General features: G+C 44.7%; 1 protein-coding gene across 2 annotated transcripts in view; it reads right to left on the reverse strand.

Annotated features, from left to right (window-relative positions):
- ZNRF3 (zinc and ring finger 3) overlaps positions 1–9,402 on the reverse strand; it is a 90,267-nt gene extending 80,865 nt beyond the window's left edge. For both annotated transcript variants that reach the window (XM_075769877.1, XM_075769876.1), the window contains exon 1: positions 8,988–9,402. In XM_075769877.1, coding sequence (XP_075625992.1) covers positions 8,988–9,215 — 228 coding nt within the window. In that variant the 5' untranslated portion in view covers positions 9,216–9,402. The remainder of the gene's footprint in view (positions 1–8,987) is intronic.
- Positions 9,403–18,599: the final 9,197 nt, after the last annotated feature.

Below are 18,599 nucleotides of genomic sequence, written 5' to 3' on the forward strand. Positions count from 1 at the left end.
TCAGGCAAGCATCAAAAGCCTCAAAGTAGGAAAACAGATCTTGGCACAAACTAGGGTCTTTCCTGAATTAAAAGCAATTTTTCAAACACTACAATCAGAAGCATTTGAAAGTTGCTTACCAAGCACATGCAATAAATTCACAGTAGGAGGCACGCACTGGCAACATGCGTGCCTGTACAGCTAATTAAACAGTTGTCCTCAAACCATGACTGCAGATTCTAAAATATGCCCCTTAGTTCTTTGACAGGCCAGTCACCTCCTCACTGATTCTTCAGTTTGCTTTGATAATGAAAGTGATGCAAAGTAATAAAACAGCTTAAGCTCAAGAAAACCAACAGAAAGCTTAAGCTGGCCAGCAGCTTTAGAAAACAACTAAAATCCTTACATTAATGGGCAGAGCAACATGGGTCTGGGAAGCCTAGGGAGTCTGCATAAATTAAACTACATATTTAAGGGTGTACTTGTGTCTGGAACATAACAGGCACCTAATCAACCTTTGTAAACTGGCTTTTCATCTTAAAGCCAAGTGCAACAACAAAAGTCTTTTAAACCAGCACAAAAAGGAAATTAAAAAAAAATGAATGAAAGCAGTTGATCACTGTGAAGAGGACACCCTAAGCCACCAGAACCCTATTTTCCTGAGCACTACTACTCAATCCTAGCATAAGCATAGCTCCACCAATGGGGTAAGTGCAGTAAAGTGCAGTTTTTGGCAGTCTCTACTGGGTATCCATCCACAAGATCACACTCCCCTGGTCACCTCTGGTTCAAGCGTCAAGCAGTCAAGAAAAATGCAGGATTTTTTTTTTTTTTTAGATGAATCTTCTGTTGCTGTTGTAACAATTTCAAAACATGTATTTGTTTAAAAACAATCTCTTTTTCCTTTGCCAATCTGCTTTAATATGAAGGGCTCTCCCTTCAAGCCAGGAAACATGAGAAATAAGGCCAAGCATTCAACTTGCATTCATTCTGTTTTCACATGTAGGCACCACAAGCTCTGTTCTGACCACATTTGAATACTGAACTGCAGATGCCCGAAAGAAGAGATAGTATGTACAAGTTAATATTTAACACTTCCTCAACTGAGCACTTCTAATGTACTAAGTGTATTAATGCAAATACATGTACCACTTACATAGCTGGGTAGAACATAGAGCAGATTACCGCCTCCAGATCTTACCTTTCCTTAACCAGTAAGATGCTGGCCTCTCGAAAGCATTCACACTTTGAAAAACTATGTTTATGAAAGTTATTTTGGTCCAGAAGGGCCTCACTTTGAAATTCCAAAACAAGGACTGGAAGACTGTAATAAAAAAAAAAGGGAGCATTTTTAAATACACGCTCCACCACAAGATGGTATAAACTGGAAGAAAATTACTATGTATGCTAATCAATGGTTTTATACAACTACTCAAGACTTTCCTATAAGATCTGCTTGCAGCAAGGCTGCCTGCGTCTCTTTCTAACCAAGTTATGCCACACCAAATCATGACCTCTACATGCTTCACCTGGAATAATTTCAGAAGCCCTTCACTAGGCAAAGCAATTAAAAATGAAGTTACCCTGTCCCATAATCACATCCACCAGTGGAGTACTCAGGGAGAGCGAATGCCAATTCTATCCGTGGGGCACGGCTGGCCACAAGTGCTGGTAACACAACGAAGCAGGCTGTAATTGTATCTGAACCATTACAGTCACAACATAAATATATATAAAAATGAAAAAAGTTCTCCAAATGGCTCCATGTTTAACAATTTTTGAGTGCCACTCCTCTCTGGGATTTTTTCCTAGTTCCAGCTCCCAAACAAGCAATAGGAGTACATGGAAAAGGAAGTGGTCAGCATCCTGCCAGCAAGGGCAAGGTTTTCAACAGTACAGACCTTAAATGTCTGTGTAGAGGTTTACCTAAACGTACGGACTACGTGGAAAAGTTACCTGAACTCCCACAAACTATTTTTCCCCACCTGATTTCCCACCTTTATTTGGAAGCGAACAGAAATTGCACTGGTGGCCTGAGTACAAGACCCAGTGCTGTAAGCTTTCTGCTGCCATTTACTTTCTTAACCTACTTTATTCTTAATCTTCTAAATAGGTCACATCATTAGTGTTTTTTGCTCTTTCCATTGTAGCTTCTCCTCCATACTTTGATACCTTTACCTCATTTTCTTATGCTGTGCCTCCCACCTTCTCCTCAAGGGACTGTCTCAATCTTGTGTGCTGACAAGACTCTGGTAGAAGGATTCTAATATTGCTGCAACCGTGTGCAAATACCACAGACATTGGAGCTTCCTCCAGAACCAGTAACTCATCACTGAATTTCATGCCTTATCTTTTGACACAGCCCCCTCCCCTGTAGTAATGCCTAGAAACATTTTTTTATTATTGCCTTGGACTCATTTAGGAACAGTTTGCTAAGGTGCCCTTAACTCTCCATTAATACATTATAATGTATTGTAATCATCTAAAGCCTGAAAGTCCAAAGTTTTAACTAGGTAAATACGATTTACTACTCCTTAAAATTCCATGATAATTTGGGGTTTCTATTAACTATTTCATAAGATGTTTCTTTTTCCAGAAACATGAAACTGTCCAGCAGGAGAGAGAAGGGTGTTCTTGCAGAAGGTCTAAGCAGCCAAGTGCCCCTTCTCACCACGATCTCTGACCCCCACCGCTTAAATTCTCCTACAGTGTTTCAGTGCCCCTGAACAGAACAGCACAAGTACAGGATTCTCAAAGCAGAGCACTGCAACTGCAAGTAGACACCACACAGCAGCTGACAGCTAGCACAGAAGGAGTTACCAAGTCCTTTCACCACCATTCTAAGAGACATCTTGGATGTTGCAATATTGAAGGACTAACAAAAAATAAGGATCCTTATTTACAATACTGCCTTCGGAAGCCAAAAGAAGAGGCAACTTCTTGTGAACTAAAGCAGCGATGATGTGACTGGGCTGGAGCTCAGTGTGAAGACAGTGGCCAGTGTCACGACATAGCAGTACAAGCAGATGAACGACCTACGCAAAACACTTCAATGGGCTGTCTTCAACTCTCCCCGTGTACTACCGCACACCACAGTACAACATGGACTAAAGCATGACTGAAACTTACACACACACACACAAAAAAAAAAAAAAAAAAAAAAAAAAAAAGAGAGAGGAGGAACAGAGGGAGGGATGGAAACTGGGAAACAGCTAGATTAATCTGAGACCAAGCCCAGGACGATACCTCTGCTGCAGGCAAGCTGCTTGTGCATTACACAATCTACGAAGGCTGTCCTGGTAGAATAACTGTGCAAGTCTTTACCTCAACGATCTCTTATTTTAAATGTGAATTACACTTCCTTTATCATCTCAGCCTTCTCCTGTAGAGGACCCAGACCTGTAGTCACCTGTTGCACTCCCATGAAAAGTTTCTTCTTTTCACAGCATGAAAAACTCAACCGGTAGCAATAGAGTGCGGGACCCCAGCCCTGAAAGAAGCCAAGCAACTCTGGGCATGGGCAGTCTTCACCCTTCTGTTAGAAACTGCTGAAGAATAAGCACCGATCAAGCTCAGATCAGGCACAGCACATCACAGAAACTATAGAAGCTGCTGTCCACAGGACTAAACCTGCATTTTTTCATCTTTTTTTCACCTATCAACTCTCTCCCATAACAGAGAGGATTGACGAGCCCTGCTGACTCACAGAATAAATTGAAACCTCCAGTTCAAGTTTCAAAACCTGCACATATGCTTTGAAGAACTGAGATTTCAGAAAATGCACAACCAAAACATGTAAAATATTTTGCCATTCCATGTATATATCAAGGCTGTAGTATAGAAGAGTCTTGTTCCCACCACCTGGATAGTCAAGTCTTAACACAATGATAGCCAGAAAACAAAAGAAAAACTGAAGCTTGGATTAGATAAGGTTTCTGATCCACAAAGCAGCAAAGCAACAGGTATAGAAATTACTCACTGCTCTGACTACATAACAACAGACACACATCCGATGCTGTTATAACCAAAAAGGAGCCATCAGTGACTTGCTGTTATTTAAATAAACAAATAAATAATACAAACCAAAAACCAGGAAATAAGCACTGTGAAAGCTCTTTTTTTTTTTTTTTTTTTCTCCTTTCTTTCTTCCAAGACAGCAGCAATTAAGTCTCTTCCATTCATGATTCAGCCTTGTTATCTGTTTAACACAAACTCCTTAACTTTCAGCAAGTCTTCAGAACGGTGATAGGACTCACGGTTCTGTCTGACAAGTTCAGATGAGAGGCTCAAGCAGGACACTGCTTAGATTCAACAGCTGAAGAGGGACATCTCAAAGACGACTATGCTCACTTGCCTCACAACATTTGCCAATTGTGAGCATCTGTTCATAACATCAAAGACTGAAGATCAGAGAGGACAAAACCTATAACCTAGTCCCACTTCTCATACAAGACAGAACAGATACCTTAGAGGTCTCCAGTCTCTGTACCAAAACAGAGAAACATAGTAAATGCTGAACAGCCTGTCTCCTCATCCCATTCTCAGCATCCACAGGGTGCCAGCTCTTTGTTTTCTGTCAGAACGAAAGTGCCACGTTCCAACGACAGCTCAGCTCCAAGATACTCCACTCCAAGGACACGATGACAAAGCAAACCTGAAACCCCAAAACCTGGTACTAGGAACTCCGTTTTACCAGCGAAATGTCTTATCCCTGATGCCCTCAGGATCACTACCATAAGCCACAGCTTTAAAGTTAAGGTATGGAAACTAGCACAAACCCAATCACAGGTCTTCATACTCTAAGAGGATAACTAGCAAAGAAAACATCCAACAAGACAGTGACTCAAAGCCACAGATAATTCCACTTCCTCAATTTGAATGGCCTTCAGGCAGTCAACTCAAGCAAGAAGAAACTTAACCTGCCTGTTCACAAAACAACAACAAAAAAAAACCCGAAAAGACACATTTTTGTTCTCCATTCTCAAAGGGCACAAACATGCCCTTGACTCAGCTTCCTCTGATCATTGCCAGACATCTATATATCTGCACAGCAGTTTCAAGTCACTGCTTTCAACGCTGTTAAAAACCCTGCCAATGCTTCCGAGTGCAAAGCCTACCTGACAGAAGTTTACAGTCTTTAGCAACTTTTGCATTTAGAGAAAACAGAGGAAAGGTTCAAAGCTATTCAAGTAAATAAGGGGTGGGAGGGAGACGGAAGGAAGGAACACACAGGCACACGGTCTTGCACTCCAGGTCTAAGCCTCCCCATCTTCTGCAAGAGAAAGAAGATGGGCAATAGCATTGCTACGAGAAACTGCCATGCAAGAACTTGGGAAGTGTCCCGCTTCTGTTTTCTCCCTGAAGCTTAAAGCACTGAGTTATGCTTGTTCTCTCTAAACTGTTACCTTCTGAGCATGAAAAACTACGTGCAAGTGGAGATTATTATGTAATCTACACATCACTCCAGTTCAATGGCTACATAAAGTTCACTATTCCTCTGCTGAGGCTTCCAAGCAGAAACCAACCAACCAAAACCCAAACTTTTATCGTACAAGAAAAACCAGGCATAATACTCCTAAACCTCTCCTTCATGCTGCTTCTCTTCAAAGTTGTATAAATTGGTAACCCACCTATATTACTGTATTGAGAAGGCAGGAGTAGCAAAAAGAAAGACTATGAGAGAGAATTAACAATGATGAATGTGTATCATTTAAAGTTTTTTTTACATGTCAGAGTTTTTAATGCAATCTAAAACAAACATTAAATTCGATCCTCTTTTCCCAGCACCTCACCTGAGCAGTACCATCACCACCACAACTTTGTAAGAAACACAGCATTTGATGCTCCACACCTTAGCTATCAAGCAGAATAAGCAACTGGAACAGAATCTTGCCAAGTGCAAGTAGAATTAAGACACATAATCCCACTCTGAGCAAAAAAAGGCACTGCTAGTCAAATCAGTGACGCTTATTGTCCTAGCACTGTAAGTCTATGGCCAAGTAGCTTCTAGTCTGACACAGAACTACATGTGAGCTTTTGGTATGAATGCTACAACAAGTTTCAACCATTAAGGAGTTTACCAGTCATCATTTGCTTTAAAGCAAAATACCATTTTAGAGGTTTCAACAAAGTCTTGTTTTCACAATCACGCTCTAATCAGATTTTTCAATTTCCAATCTCAGCCATACCAATAGCTAGGATATCGCCCCAAGAAACACATAATATTCCAGTATGCCAGCTACTACTGAGATGGTTAGACCTTCGAGCAGTTTAAGGACCAGCTGACACAGCAACCTAAGGATGAGTTTGCTGAATACAATCTGTGACCACATGAAAGAAGACATATGAACATTTAATCTCCCTGAAGAGTTATTCTGGTAGACACTTGACCCTAATAAGACTTGTTCACAATAACATGAGAAACAATATAATAGCATACCACTACTGGATAGGAATCTGACCAATAACCAGTTTAGGAGTGAATGTATGACCTATCAAAAGCTGAAAGTGCATTGTTTCTTAAGGTTTGGGGTTTTTTTTGTTCAGACTTTCAAGACCAATGAGTAATTGATGCTATTAACATAAGCAAAAGTAAGTCTTTGTGTAGTCCCAAAACCACAATTCCTTTGATCCATTCTTTAATGTGTACCTGATTTTCAGGAATTTCTAATATTTCATTTTAAAGAAAAATGCGTCTTAATCTTGAAAGAGCTGTGTGCACTGACAAAGTAGTTGGGGCCAAGAAGAGCTTGCTTCCTTGACTGATGTACCACCAGCTACTGTTGAACAGGTTCTGAGTGGCATTAGCTTCATGATCCTTTCCTAAATCTCACGGTGAGCTTTAAATGATGATCCAGAACAGCAGATTCACATAGTTCCATAAATATACAGCCCAGTCGAAAAAGGGAGGTAAGACAATGCTGTGAAAATCTTTATGAATTTTGGCTCTGAAAAACTCACTTTCAGGAGGTGATGAAGGAAGCATGACACTGACGAGAGATGCTATATGTAATCTAAAATCTCAACTGTGAAAATATGACTGATTGCTCCAGAGCTGCTAGATTGAATGCTATGTCTATCATATTCTCTTCTCTGGAAAAAACAAAACAAAACAAACAAACAAACAAAAACCCCAAAAAACATAGCACACGTGGTGGCTTGGGGAAAAAAAATAGCCTGGTCACGATGTATGTTAGCTAGGATATGTACAGGTGAATAAGCAAAACAATGGTTGAGTGATAAATGGCTGTAAAAGATTTGCCACAAAATTTGGCTTTCACTGTCACCTTTAATATTTGGGGGCCATCTATTCAGTTATTAAGAGGAAGCAGACAGATGATGTTATACATAGTAAGGCCTATAAACGTCCATTTAACACATTTGTTTCAAGTTATGAAAATCTGAGTCTTAACAAAACAGTATGTTTTTTCTCCACTTTCACTTACAATCTCAAGAAAAGCATGACCTCAGTAAATGGCCTCTATTCTGTTCTTAACACTAACACCTGACACAAAAAGAGTCTCTTGTTATCCCCAAAGACACAGTGTTAAGTCTTACATGTATTGTTTGATAATGCACAAAATGTCAATGCCTGTTTCAGCCCCTACTAGCACCACCTCTTTTAAAAGTGTCAGAAATATAAATTAATTGGTCCATCCCTCTTTTCTCTAGAAGAATAACTAAAACCCCTTATATCAGCAGCTTGTCCTCGCAACTCTTCTGCCTGCAAAAGAACTTTTATAACAAATCCTCCCAGTCGAAACTGTTTTGAAATAAGAAGCACTCAAAAGCAGTGTTCTTTACTTTTAAAGAAGGGGGCGGGGGGGGGAGAAAGGTTGTTTGGACAGCGATGTATTTGCGCTCATAGAGCTTTACCAGTTGTTTTCAGAGCTTACGTGCCACCAGTTACCTTTTAAAAAAGGTTATATATGTATTTACGTGTGTATGTATGTATGTGTACATACATGGAACTCAAGCAAACAAACTCCACAGCCATTAATGAGAAATAAGGAGTGCTATTGGCAATTGCTTAACAGTCAAACTTATTAAAACACCATTTAAGTCATTTTTTTCTTTACTTAGCCAAAGGGGAAAAAAAATAAAGTCAACAATTACAAGCGACTACAAAGGAATTAGATAAGCACTTCAAGAGTTTCAAAGAGAGTAAAGAATAGCTGCCTTCAGATAAACAGAAAAATTGTTTCTCTGGTGAGAAAGTCAAGCGCAGCTTCATAAGAAATTTTGCGTTGCGAAAGAACCGCTTAACAGCAGCTCCAAGTGCCGGAGTAACAGGTATGCAGAACGCAGCCGGCGACCTAAAGCCGGATGCCCAAGAGGACGCAAGGATGCAAAGCAAAGCAAGGACCGCCAGCAGCCCAGCCGCGTATCGCCGTGCGCTAGTTCCGCGGTACTCCCGCGCCGCGGTGACGGCTGTCCGGGGGAGCGGGGCAGCCCCGACAGGAGCGCGGCGGCGCCTCGCACCTCCGCGTGCCGGCCCAGCAGCGCCGGGACGGCGCGGGGCCTCCCCCGCGCAGCCCCGCGCAGCGCCCCGCCCCCGCGGAGCGCGCGGCGGGCAGGGTCCGGGTCCCGGTCCCGGTCCCCGCCCCCGCGCGCGGACACCGCGCCGCCCGGCGCCCGCCGGAGGTGCGAGGGCGCGTGCGGAGCGAGCCCGCCGCGCGCGGAAGGCGCCCCGCGGCCCCCCCCCCGCGCTGCCCCGCCGCTCGGTCCGCTCCCGCCGCGCGCCCGGCTGTCAAACGAGGCTCCGCGCCGGCGTCGGCCCGGCAAGGTGAAGCCGGAGCTCGGCGGCCGCGCAGCCGGCGCGGGGGCGCACCGGGGCCTTTGTGCGCGGGCGCGCATCTGTCACCGCGGCGCCCCGCGCCCCCAGGCCGCACGGCGCACGTGGGGCGGCGAGCCCCGGCCCGGCGCGGGCTTTGTGCCGCCAGGTGACGGGCGGCCGGGCCCGCGGAGCCATCTTGGGGCAGGCGGCGCCCCCCCCGGCCGGTGCTCACCTGCACGATCTCGCCCTCGGCGCTCAGCGTGGCCCCCGCGCGGGAGAAGCGGCCCTGCAGCCCCGTGGTGTAGGTGGTGTAGTCGCCGCTGGGGCTGGACTCGAAGAGCACCACTTCCACGAACGCCGTCTCCTTGCCCAGCGCCGCGGCCGGCGCCGCGGCCAGCAGCAACCCGAGCAGCAGCGGCGGCGGCACGGCCAGCCCCGCGCCGGCCCCGCAGCCCCTCATCGCGCGGCGAGGGGGAGCGGCGCCCCGCCGCCGCACATCGCTCCCGAGCGGCTCCAGCTCCGGGGCCGGGATCCCGGGCGGGTCAGCGCCCCATGGCAGCAGCCCTCCCGCCGCGCTGCGCCCCGCTCCTCGCCGCCGCCTGCCCCGCGCTCCCCGTCCCTCGCCCCGGCTCCTCTCCGCCCTGCCAAGCCGCTTCCCTTTCATCTGCTCCACGTGACGGCCACCACGGGGTTATCCCCGCCCTCCGCGCGGCTCTGACCCGCTCCGTCCCGCCCTCGGCGCACACACGGCCCGCAGCCCCGCCGAGCCCGGCCGTGCCGAGCCTTGCCGAGCGGCGCAGCGGCCGCGGGCGACCCGCCCCGGCTGCGCGCGGGGCCCGACCGCCGCCGGAGCCCCGAGCCGCGGGCGGGGGAGGCCCGCGCGGCGCGGCGCTCGGGAAGGCCCTGCCGGGACCCGGCCTCCCACGCGGCTTGGCCTGCAGGGCCGGGCCGGGCGCGCCCGGGACGCGTGCAGCGGCCCCGGCGGCCTGTGGCGCACGCCCGGGCCCGCGTTCCTCGGGGCCTTTCGCGGCGGTGGCGAGGCTGTCGGCCTGCCTGGCCCGCCGAGCGGCGGCGGCGCGGTCTGCGGGCCGGGGGCGGGGGGGGGGGTGTGCGGCTGGAGCGGGCCGGCCGGGGCGGCCTCCCGTCAGCAGCCCCTCGTCGGCGCCGTGGAATGCCCGAGTGCGTCAGGCACGAAGCCCCGGGCGTGATCGCTGCAGGGCTGCAGCCCCACCGGTGGTACTCGGCCCCGGATGGCTGGACGCGCCCCGGGGGGGCAGGAGCCGTGCCTCTGTAACCGAATGTACCGCAGCCACCGATTTTCTTGGGAGAGACGCTGCTCCGCGGTGCCATGCGCATGGCGCTCCGCTAACGCTTGCCATTTCCAGCGGGCTGCCAGCATCCAACAGGCTCCTCATTTGTGTGTAGGGCAGGAGTGGCTGATGCAGCTCCTTGCACTCAGTACTCTGCAGTTCCGTCTGTCAGAGGAGACTGGGTGACCCAGGCTCTTTGGCTTGTCTGTTAATGCAAGTCTGTGAAACTTCCGTAAAGGGTGTGGGAAAGGTGTATGGGTAATGATTTTTTTCTTCACTCTCACACTACAAGAACTGGATGGCAGCCAGTGATACGCTTTTCCTCTAAAAGCACGTACCACTAAGTTTTGGAACTCGTTAACACAAGATGTTACAGAGCCTAAAAGTATAAATCAGTTACAAGGCGGATTAGACAAACTGCTGTGAGATCCCTTGTTGCTTACGAAGCACAATGCTTGGGAGCAAACCCCAGCTCCGGGGTGAGTCCCTAACCCACTGGCAGGAGGAATATTACCACCCTCTACAAATTGCCAGCTCTTTTCCTAAATATACTTTGTTACAACTGAAGACGAGATAGTGGCATCCTTAGCGTGACACCATGAGCAACGTTAGCTTAACAAATCATTGAAGATTTCTTCAGTGAAGAAGGGTCAAGAAGGGATCACAGGAACATATGCTCTGGGCTTCTACTATATGCCACAAAATACCCCCACAAACCTAAGACTGCAGTACAACGGATCAAAGGCCGTAAAACTATGGCATGCATAGAGAGTGAGCTGGAAGGGCCATCACAGTGGTGCTGTAGCCTGGCAACAAAAGGGAATGCACTATGTAAGCTTAGATGTGGGCAAAATGTGCGAATTTTGGATTATAGGTATGTTTCAGTAGGATTTCAGAAATGCATACCATCTAGTTTACTAAATAGAAGCATTTTAATCCCTTAGTGCAGACTACCTCTACTTCATTTTTTCTTCACCTGTGAGGCAAAGGGCTGATGCTTAGACAACACAGGGTTTCCTACATCGTAATCAACGTAGGAACAGGTCAAACACTGACAACTCCAGGACATTTTTCTCCCTGCTGAGTCAGCTAAATCATTTCACAATCCGTAGCAAAAGCAGAGATGTATGCAGAGGTTGCTGTTACAATGATGAGAGGCTCACTTAACCTGGACTGTGCATGTGTCATGAGGAGAAAGTCTCTCGACATTCAGCTAATTCTTGGACTTTCCTCACTAACTTCAGTGGCTGAGGCAAATGATACCCAGACTTTTTAACCCGCTGTCTTCTCATCCCTTCCAGAAGAGGCAACAGCAAGTCATTTTCAGTCATTGGCAGGTTTTTATGCCCTGCATGTCAGACTCAGGATGGTTTTTTTCACCAAGTATTTTTCTTCTTGCAAAGGTACTTATGTCACTGTAATCTTTTTTTTTTTTTTTTTCAGTGTTCTAGTAGTAAAAGTGAACAGCTTATGTCATAAGTTGTTGTAGGTCAAGGCCTCCCAACTGTCCTACACTTATTGGCAGTAAGAAGAGTTGGAATTTTGGTGTCGGAGGACGATGGGGTGTGCGCAGGTTGTGACACAGAAGGTGATGAATGAATGGTGCCCCTTACAGAATGTCTTCCCATTGTGCAGCTTGGAGGAACTGCCCAGCATCGTGGCATTTGTCCCCCTCTGTCCCAGGCACAGTCAGAGCCTGAGGACAGCCATAGCACTGGATGTGCCAATTGACGAGTGTTTTGCTGAGTATGACTTACCGTATTTGGCAGTAGTTTGCCTGTTTCATCAGAAGTATTTTAACAGCTCTTCCCTTGCCACTTGTTTCATGTCTATGATTTCTCCATAATGGAACTTTTGTGGAGCTGTCCGGCAAACTGGATCAGGGAAGAGACCAGGGCTAAAGGCAGCCCAGGGGCGGGGGGCAGGGATGGAGTGGAGAAGGTTATTTTTAAACTGATTCAGCAAGCTAAAATAGTATTGGGAAGAGTAGCTTTAGGAGTGGAGATGAGAACTGGAAATCTAGGAGTTCTGAGAGACCATGACAAGAGCTCAGTGTGTGGAACACACAGTTTTAGTCCTACAAAACCTGGGAAGAACCTGAGATTCCTGATTCTTGGCTATGAAACTGAAAAGTCAAGAATGCTGTGTCCTTCCCTGGTGGTCAACAAAGCGGATGTCAATTTACATCAGCAGTGTAGGGGCTCAGATGTCAAGCAACTGTCTAAGATTCATTGCATCAAACTTAAATGCCCCTGCCCCTTAAATGCTCACAAGGCATCTGTGAACACTAAGTATTTAATCTTTCCTCTTTTTTTCTATTTAATCTTTTAAAATTACATAAATATAATACCTTGAGATATTACTAGATTTCAAATTTACATCTTAAAGATAATAGGGATTATCCAGATTAGACAATTCAACAGTAATCTTGTCCCCTGTCCACATGTCCTGTGAAATCCCTCTCTTACATGGGTACATTTTTCCCACAGGGTCTTGCTTCACAGGAGAATCTGACCGTAAATAAAAATCAATGAAGTATAGTGAAAAAATGTTATAGATAAACCCCTGCACCTCTGTTGTTAATGAAATAGAATCATCAGTACTTTTTGGATATTTCCTGGGTAATGGCCTAGAAGTAGGGCCTCTCCAGGTTAGGCTGAGAGTTAGGAATGCAGAAATAGCAGGCCAAATAAATCTGGAAACTAAGTAGTGAAAAATATGGGAACGGAGCTCTATATAACAAGTGGACAGCATCCTGCCCCTAAAATAAAAGTTGCTGAAGATCTGATCCACCCCACTAAATTATCCATATCATTGGACTACAGACACAGCAAAATTGCCTTTGCAGTGGCCTCAAATACTGAGGAGTGACATGAGGCACTAGGTCTCAGGTCACCAAGTTCCCTCTACTTGGGCAGAAATCCAAGCAGGAGGTTGCAGGAAGAGAATGGACTATCTATCATTAAAGCAATCACATATTTCTAATTGGCTTCCTTCCCAGCTGGCAGCATACAGTTCACAATTCAGTTATGCCATAATACTTCAGATATGTTTTCTTTTTTTTCCCCTGCATAACAAACTGAGGCTCAGGGCCTGAAAAACAGAAGTCTCAAGTATTTATCACTGCAAATGAGGACAGTAAGAGCTGTGATTAGAACATAATGAAATTGCCAAATGGTCTGAGAAAGCATGCTGTAGGCATCTCAGAAGAGCGCAATCAACACTAGAGGATGCTTTTGACACAAAACTTCGTACATCTCATTTCCCTTGCAAAGAAATGGATATTATAGAACCTTCCTCCCCCCACACTGCTCTTGAGATAAAACAATATTAGTGAGGTACCCACATACTACTGTGATGAACGTTATAGAAAAAGCCCAAAACAAAATTAATTATTTTGTGCTGAGAGCAGAGCTGGAATATTGTACTGGAAGTATAGCTCTGCACATCAGTCAAGAATAAAACAACATTGAGTAGCCACTCACAACATGTCTATCAGCCATTCTCACCCTTAAATGAGGCAGGAACCCAGCTCTTCCCTGATCCTACCATCCCTGCAATTGAAAATACATTTGGCTGAAGGTGTCTGAAAGCTGCTTTCTGTCACATCTGTGCAGTCAACCACAAATACAGCACACTGAGGAATCCCTTCTAGAGCTTCTTTTAGCCTCATTTCATAATGAAATTAAACATCTGCTATCTGCCTGTCAGCCTTGTCACTCCTCTGAACCTATTAGCTAATTTTAACCAAGTTTAAGGGCAGAACACAGGTCTGAAGATAGTACATTCCTGCAAATTTTGTGAAAATCAGAGTCTCTGGACTCTGGGTACTGCAGCAGTATCCAAAAAGAAGATGGGGGAAGCTGGGGCAACCAGAAAACATCTAAGAAACTAAGCTTTTTCAATTCCACTGTCCAACAAGTCTGTTGTTTATTTTACATTTTTTAAATAAAATAATCCATTGTAATTATATGCCATTTAATTAATATGAAGCTTTTGTAACTATCTTTGCATTTTAAGGAGTAACTGCTAGGAAAGGACATAAAGTAGATGTGTACGCATGTAAATGTTTGGTACAGAATAGTGTCCCTCAGTGGGCGGGGAGCGGAGGTTGGTGGAGTTCAGCTGTTACACATTCTGCATGGCAGTAGCCAGAAAAAACGTATGTGCACTGCAGCAGATTTGTCACAGCATATGTTGTCTTTTGCTTGATGAGGATGCTTAAGGAATGCAAAAGGAAGGGAAGAACAACTCAGGTTATTGAAGGGAGGTGATAAGGGCAGGGGCCCAGAGATATTAAGAACAAGTGTCTTGGAAACAAAGCATCTTTAGCTCTGCTGTTTTGGCACCAGCTTGTTTGTCCTCCAGTACTGAGACACCCTCCCCGAAACCTAATATCAGTTATTAGCGTAGCAAAGAGGAGATGACATTTTCGATTAAGTGTTTTCTTAAGACACATCATTACCAAAACCAGCCTCCTGACAATCTTCAACGCTGTTAGTCTCTGATGATCCAGTTTGTGGTAAGTATGGCAATATCAGAAACTCAAAAGACTTACTGAACTTTCAGCCAGTAATAATGTGAATTTTTAAATATTTTTTTTTCCTCATACATTGTCTTAGATTCTAGCATAAGAAAGGAAAATATGACCCTTTATCAAAGAAATAAACTAACCAGTGAGCACGGATTAAAAATATTTTGGTTACCGTGAATTTTGAATTTCCATTTGATTGAGATGGGTTCTGGGGTGCATTAAGAAGAGCGTGGCCAGCAGGTTGAGGGAGGTTCTCCTCCCCTTCTACTCTGCTCTGGTGAGGCCACATCTGGAGTTCTGTGTCCAGTTCTGGGCTCTCCAGTTCCAGACAGACAGGGAACTACTGGGGAGAGTCCAGCGGAGGGCTGCGAGGATGAGGAGGGGCCTGGAGCATCTCTGGTATGAGGAAAGGCTGAGAGAGCTGGGGCTGGTTAGTCTGGAGAAGAGAAGACTGAGAGGGGATCTGATCAACGCTTATAAATATCTAAAGGGTGGATGTCAAGAGGAAGGGGCCAGACTCTTTTCAGTGGTGCCCAGCAAGAGGACAAGGGGCAACAGGCCCAAACTGGAACACAGGAGGTTCTATCTCAATATGAGGAAAAACTTCTTCACTTTGAGGGTGACCGAGCACTGAAACAGGCTGCCCAGAGAGGTTGTAGAGTCTCCTTCTCCGGAGATATTCAAAACCCACCTGGATGTGATCCTGTGCAACCTGCTCTGGGTGATCCTGCTTTAATGGGGGGGGTTGAACTAGATGATCTCCAGAGGTCCCTTCCAACCCCCACCAGTCTGGGATTCTGTGAGATTGTCTCCAGGATCAGCCAGACCTTGTTTGGAGCATAGTTCATCTCTCATCCGCTTTGTAAAGAAAAAAGAAAATCTCTTAAAAGGGGCTGCTCAGATACGTTAACTAGGAAGAAAAGGTGGTTCTTACTCCTATGATTTATCTCAAGTGATCCAGTAACACTAGATAACCCAGCGTGGCTACATTTCAATGGGAAACCCATTTACAAGGGGGAGGGCATCCTGTCACTGCAGAGTGCAGTGACTAACCCCCCCCACTGGTGAGCAATGACATTTTCGTATTTAGGCTATGAGTATTTGCAGGTAATACTGTACCTACATAGAGAGTACTGAGATTGACTACCTAGTAGGTAAAGGGAAAAACAATGTAAGTTTCACAAACTGACACTTAAAAAACCAAAACAAACAAAACCCCCAAAACCCCAAAGCGACCCCCCCCCAAAAACCAACCAACCAAAAAACCCCAACAAACCACCACTGCTGTCTCTGATTAATAAAAGTGTTCTGAACATACAGTGGCAAATGGGAACTGTGGCTGAGAATAAGCTCTATGTAAAAAAAAATGCATTATATTTCCGTAGAACAACCTGGTCCTCACTTCCTTCTTTTCTTGACAATGACAGCTGATAAACAGAAATTTTATTCCCATAAAAACTGGTTTCCATCAATTCTCACCACTGTAGAAGTGCTGATGGAAATGACAGCAGTTTATCCCCCCCAATACTTCACACATTAATTTAGATCATACACAATTGCTTCTCATCCTCTTACCTATTTATTCTATAAAGGCAAATAAAGAATCAGTGATGACTACAAAACACCTCATATCTTCCTCTCATTTTTGATAGTCACAAAAGCATCATCAGGCTTTTATATACAGTAGAAAGGTTATGATCATACCTAGTATGGATGGTAGGTAGGTGAACAGGCATAATGTCCTGGGACGACTCTTACCTGACACAGAGGACCAAGTGACAAGTCACCAAGGGAATTCCAGCTCAAGTGTTGAGCTACCACTGGTGCTAAATAAGATGCTGACAGAGCTGAGCACTGACATAATGAACATAAAAAGGATTATATACAAGTGTATAACATCTTCAAGTTAAGTTAGACAATAATCAGGGTTCCAGGCTACAGATATAACTATGACAAAGTAATTAACCTGCAAAGGCAGCCCAGTAATCTGATTTAAAACAATAGTTTATCTTATAGCATTGAGAGCATTTCCTGAAAGCTGGGGCGTATTATTAGTTTCTGTGGCAATGCTGTGATGATACAGGAGAGATGCACTTCTGTAAGGAAATTCAGTGATTCTAAAACAGAAGTCTTGAAGTTTCTGCAGGATAGCGGGCTGGAATGAGATGGTGTTTTGACCCAACTCTGAGCAATGGAAATTGACTATGTTTGATAAATAACTGGTTTCATGATTTAAAAAAAAAATGTTCTTGATGCAATTTTATGAAGTACCCGTGTAGTCTGTTGAGTCAATAAGATCAATTATTCCCTCAGTCACACCAAGGAACACAAGGTGCAGTCCAAAAGAAGTCAGTGTAGTGGTAGCATAAATAAGAAAAAAAAAAAAAAAATCCAGACTTTTGAGTCATACCAGGAACTACTTTAGCCTTAACTTATTACTAAGTAATCTAATCCATGATATTATAGTGCCAATCAATACTGCATGAAAATAACCATGTTGAGAAATACAAATCTCATTATACCTAATCATCACACTTGTCACAATATTCATTTAAACAGTAAAAATGCTTACTTTGTAAAATTGCAAGGTAAGGAAAAGAACCCTAGAAAAGAGCATGTTGTCAAGCCATTCAAGGTATACTGAAGTAGCTGTATTTAACAGAACACCAAGGGGCATTTTAGTTCTGTGGCCTGAGGAACAGCTGAGTCTAGGAAGCTCAACCTACTCAGCTTATTCAAGTAAAACTAAAGTAGTAATATGGTCCCATGGATTGTCTGTCCAGACAGAAAATTTCATACAGCAGTCAAATTAATTTGGCTAAAAACTAAAGCTTTATAAATTCAAGCTGCAGATTGGGTCCATTTTAAACAAGGCAACAGGTTAACTAGCAATAATGGTATTTTTTTTATTAATAAGCAAGAACATTCTTTCTTTTAGTTCAAGTCACGACATCTAGGCTTGATGAAAGAACCTTTTTTATGAAACCATAGGTACCTGTATTATAAGAAATTCAGATTAGATAGCCACAGAAAATTCCTTCTGGCCCCATTCTGTGAGCAAAAGTCTTGCTCCACTAACTTCGAAATAATCAGAATTTCATCCCATTATTTCTATTAATCTTCTAGTCTCCTATTTACTGCACTTCCTTGTTAAACAGACATCACTGAAGCATTTTATGGTATTTGAGACTAGGCAAGGTATTAGAGAAAGAACTGTATAGAAATCTTAGTTCCTTTTGTTAATAGTTACTTTTAATCAACCAAACTAAAAGACTCATTAAAACACACTGTTTGACAAAGACGTATTTTCTGTAAAAGTGCTTGACATATCCCTGTGAAGCAGAAGACCATAAGCAGGGAAAAACAGTTCTGTAATCTCACAGATGAGTGGAATAAAATGAAAACTTTATTTACATATGAGCTGATTACAATCAGTGGCCAAAAGAAGGCTGGAAGGGCTACAGCATTAAATATTTTATACTGCAGTCGATTATGTTTTGCAACCCATGGAAAAATGTTTTTAAGCACACAATTCCGAGTCACTCTGGGGTTATAGAGCTCAGCTGTGACCATCCCAACAGGCAGCTCTGCAGGTGGGTGGGAGTGCTACCCAGCTCACTGCAGTGCTGCCTGCCCTGGCCCTCCTGGCAAAGCCGGAGGAGATCTCCCTTTGCTCTTTACACTTACCACAGAATTTGAGGGCTTCCTCTAACGGAGGTATGCTGCTCTGTGTTCACATAATCCCTGTGCTATAATGCAATGTTTGAGTACTGGGGAGAAAGTCTGTGAGAAGGAGGCTTAGGTCTGGTAAGAACCTGGGTCAATAAACCCACATTTCTGTATTATGGACACAAAATGTCAATCCTGTTCCTGAAATGATCAAATCTTCCCTTAGAAGGGATCACCTTTGCTACTGTGATTATTGAGGAACTGCTCTGACCGTTAGAAACAGTCTTGTAAGTGCCAGCTTGCACCTACCAGTAACCCATGTAATGCCTTC

Source organism: Balearica regulorum, chromosome 17 (genome assembly GCF_011004875.1).
Source record: "Balearica regulorum gibbericeps isolate bBalReg1 chromosome 17, bBalReg1.pri, whole genome shotgun sequence".
Lineage (NCBI taxonomy): Eukaryota > Metazoa > Chordata > Aves > Gruiformes > Gruidae > Balearica > Balearica regulorum.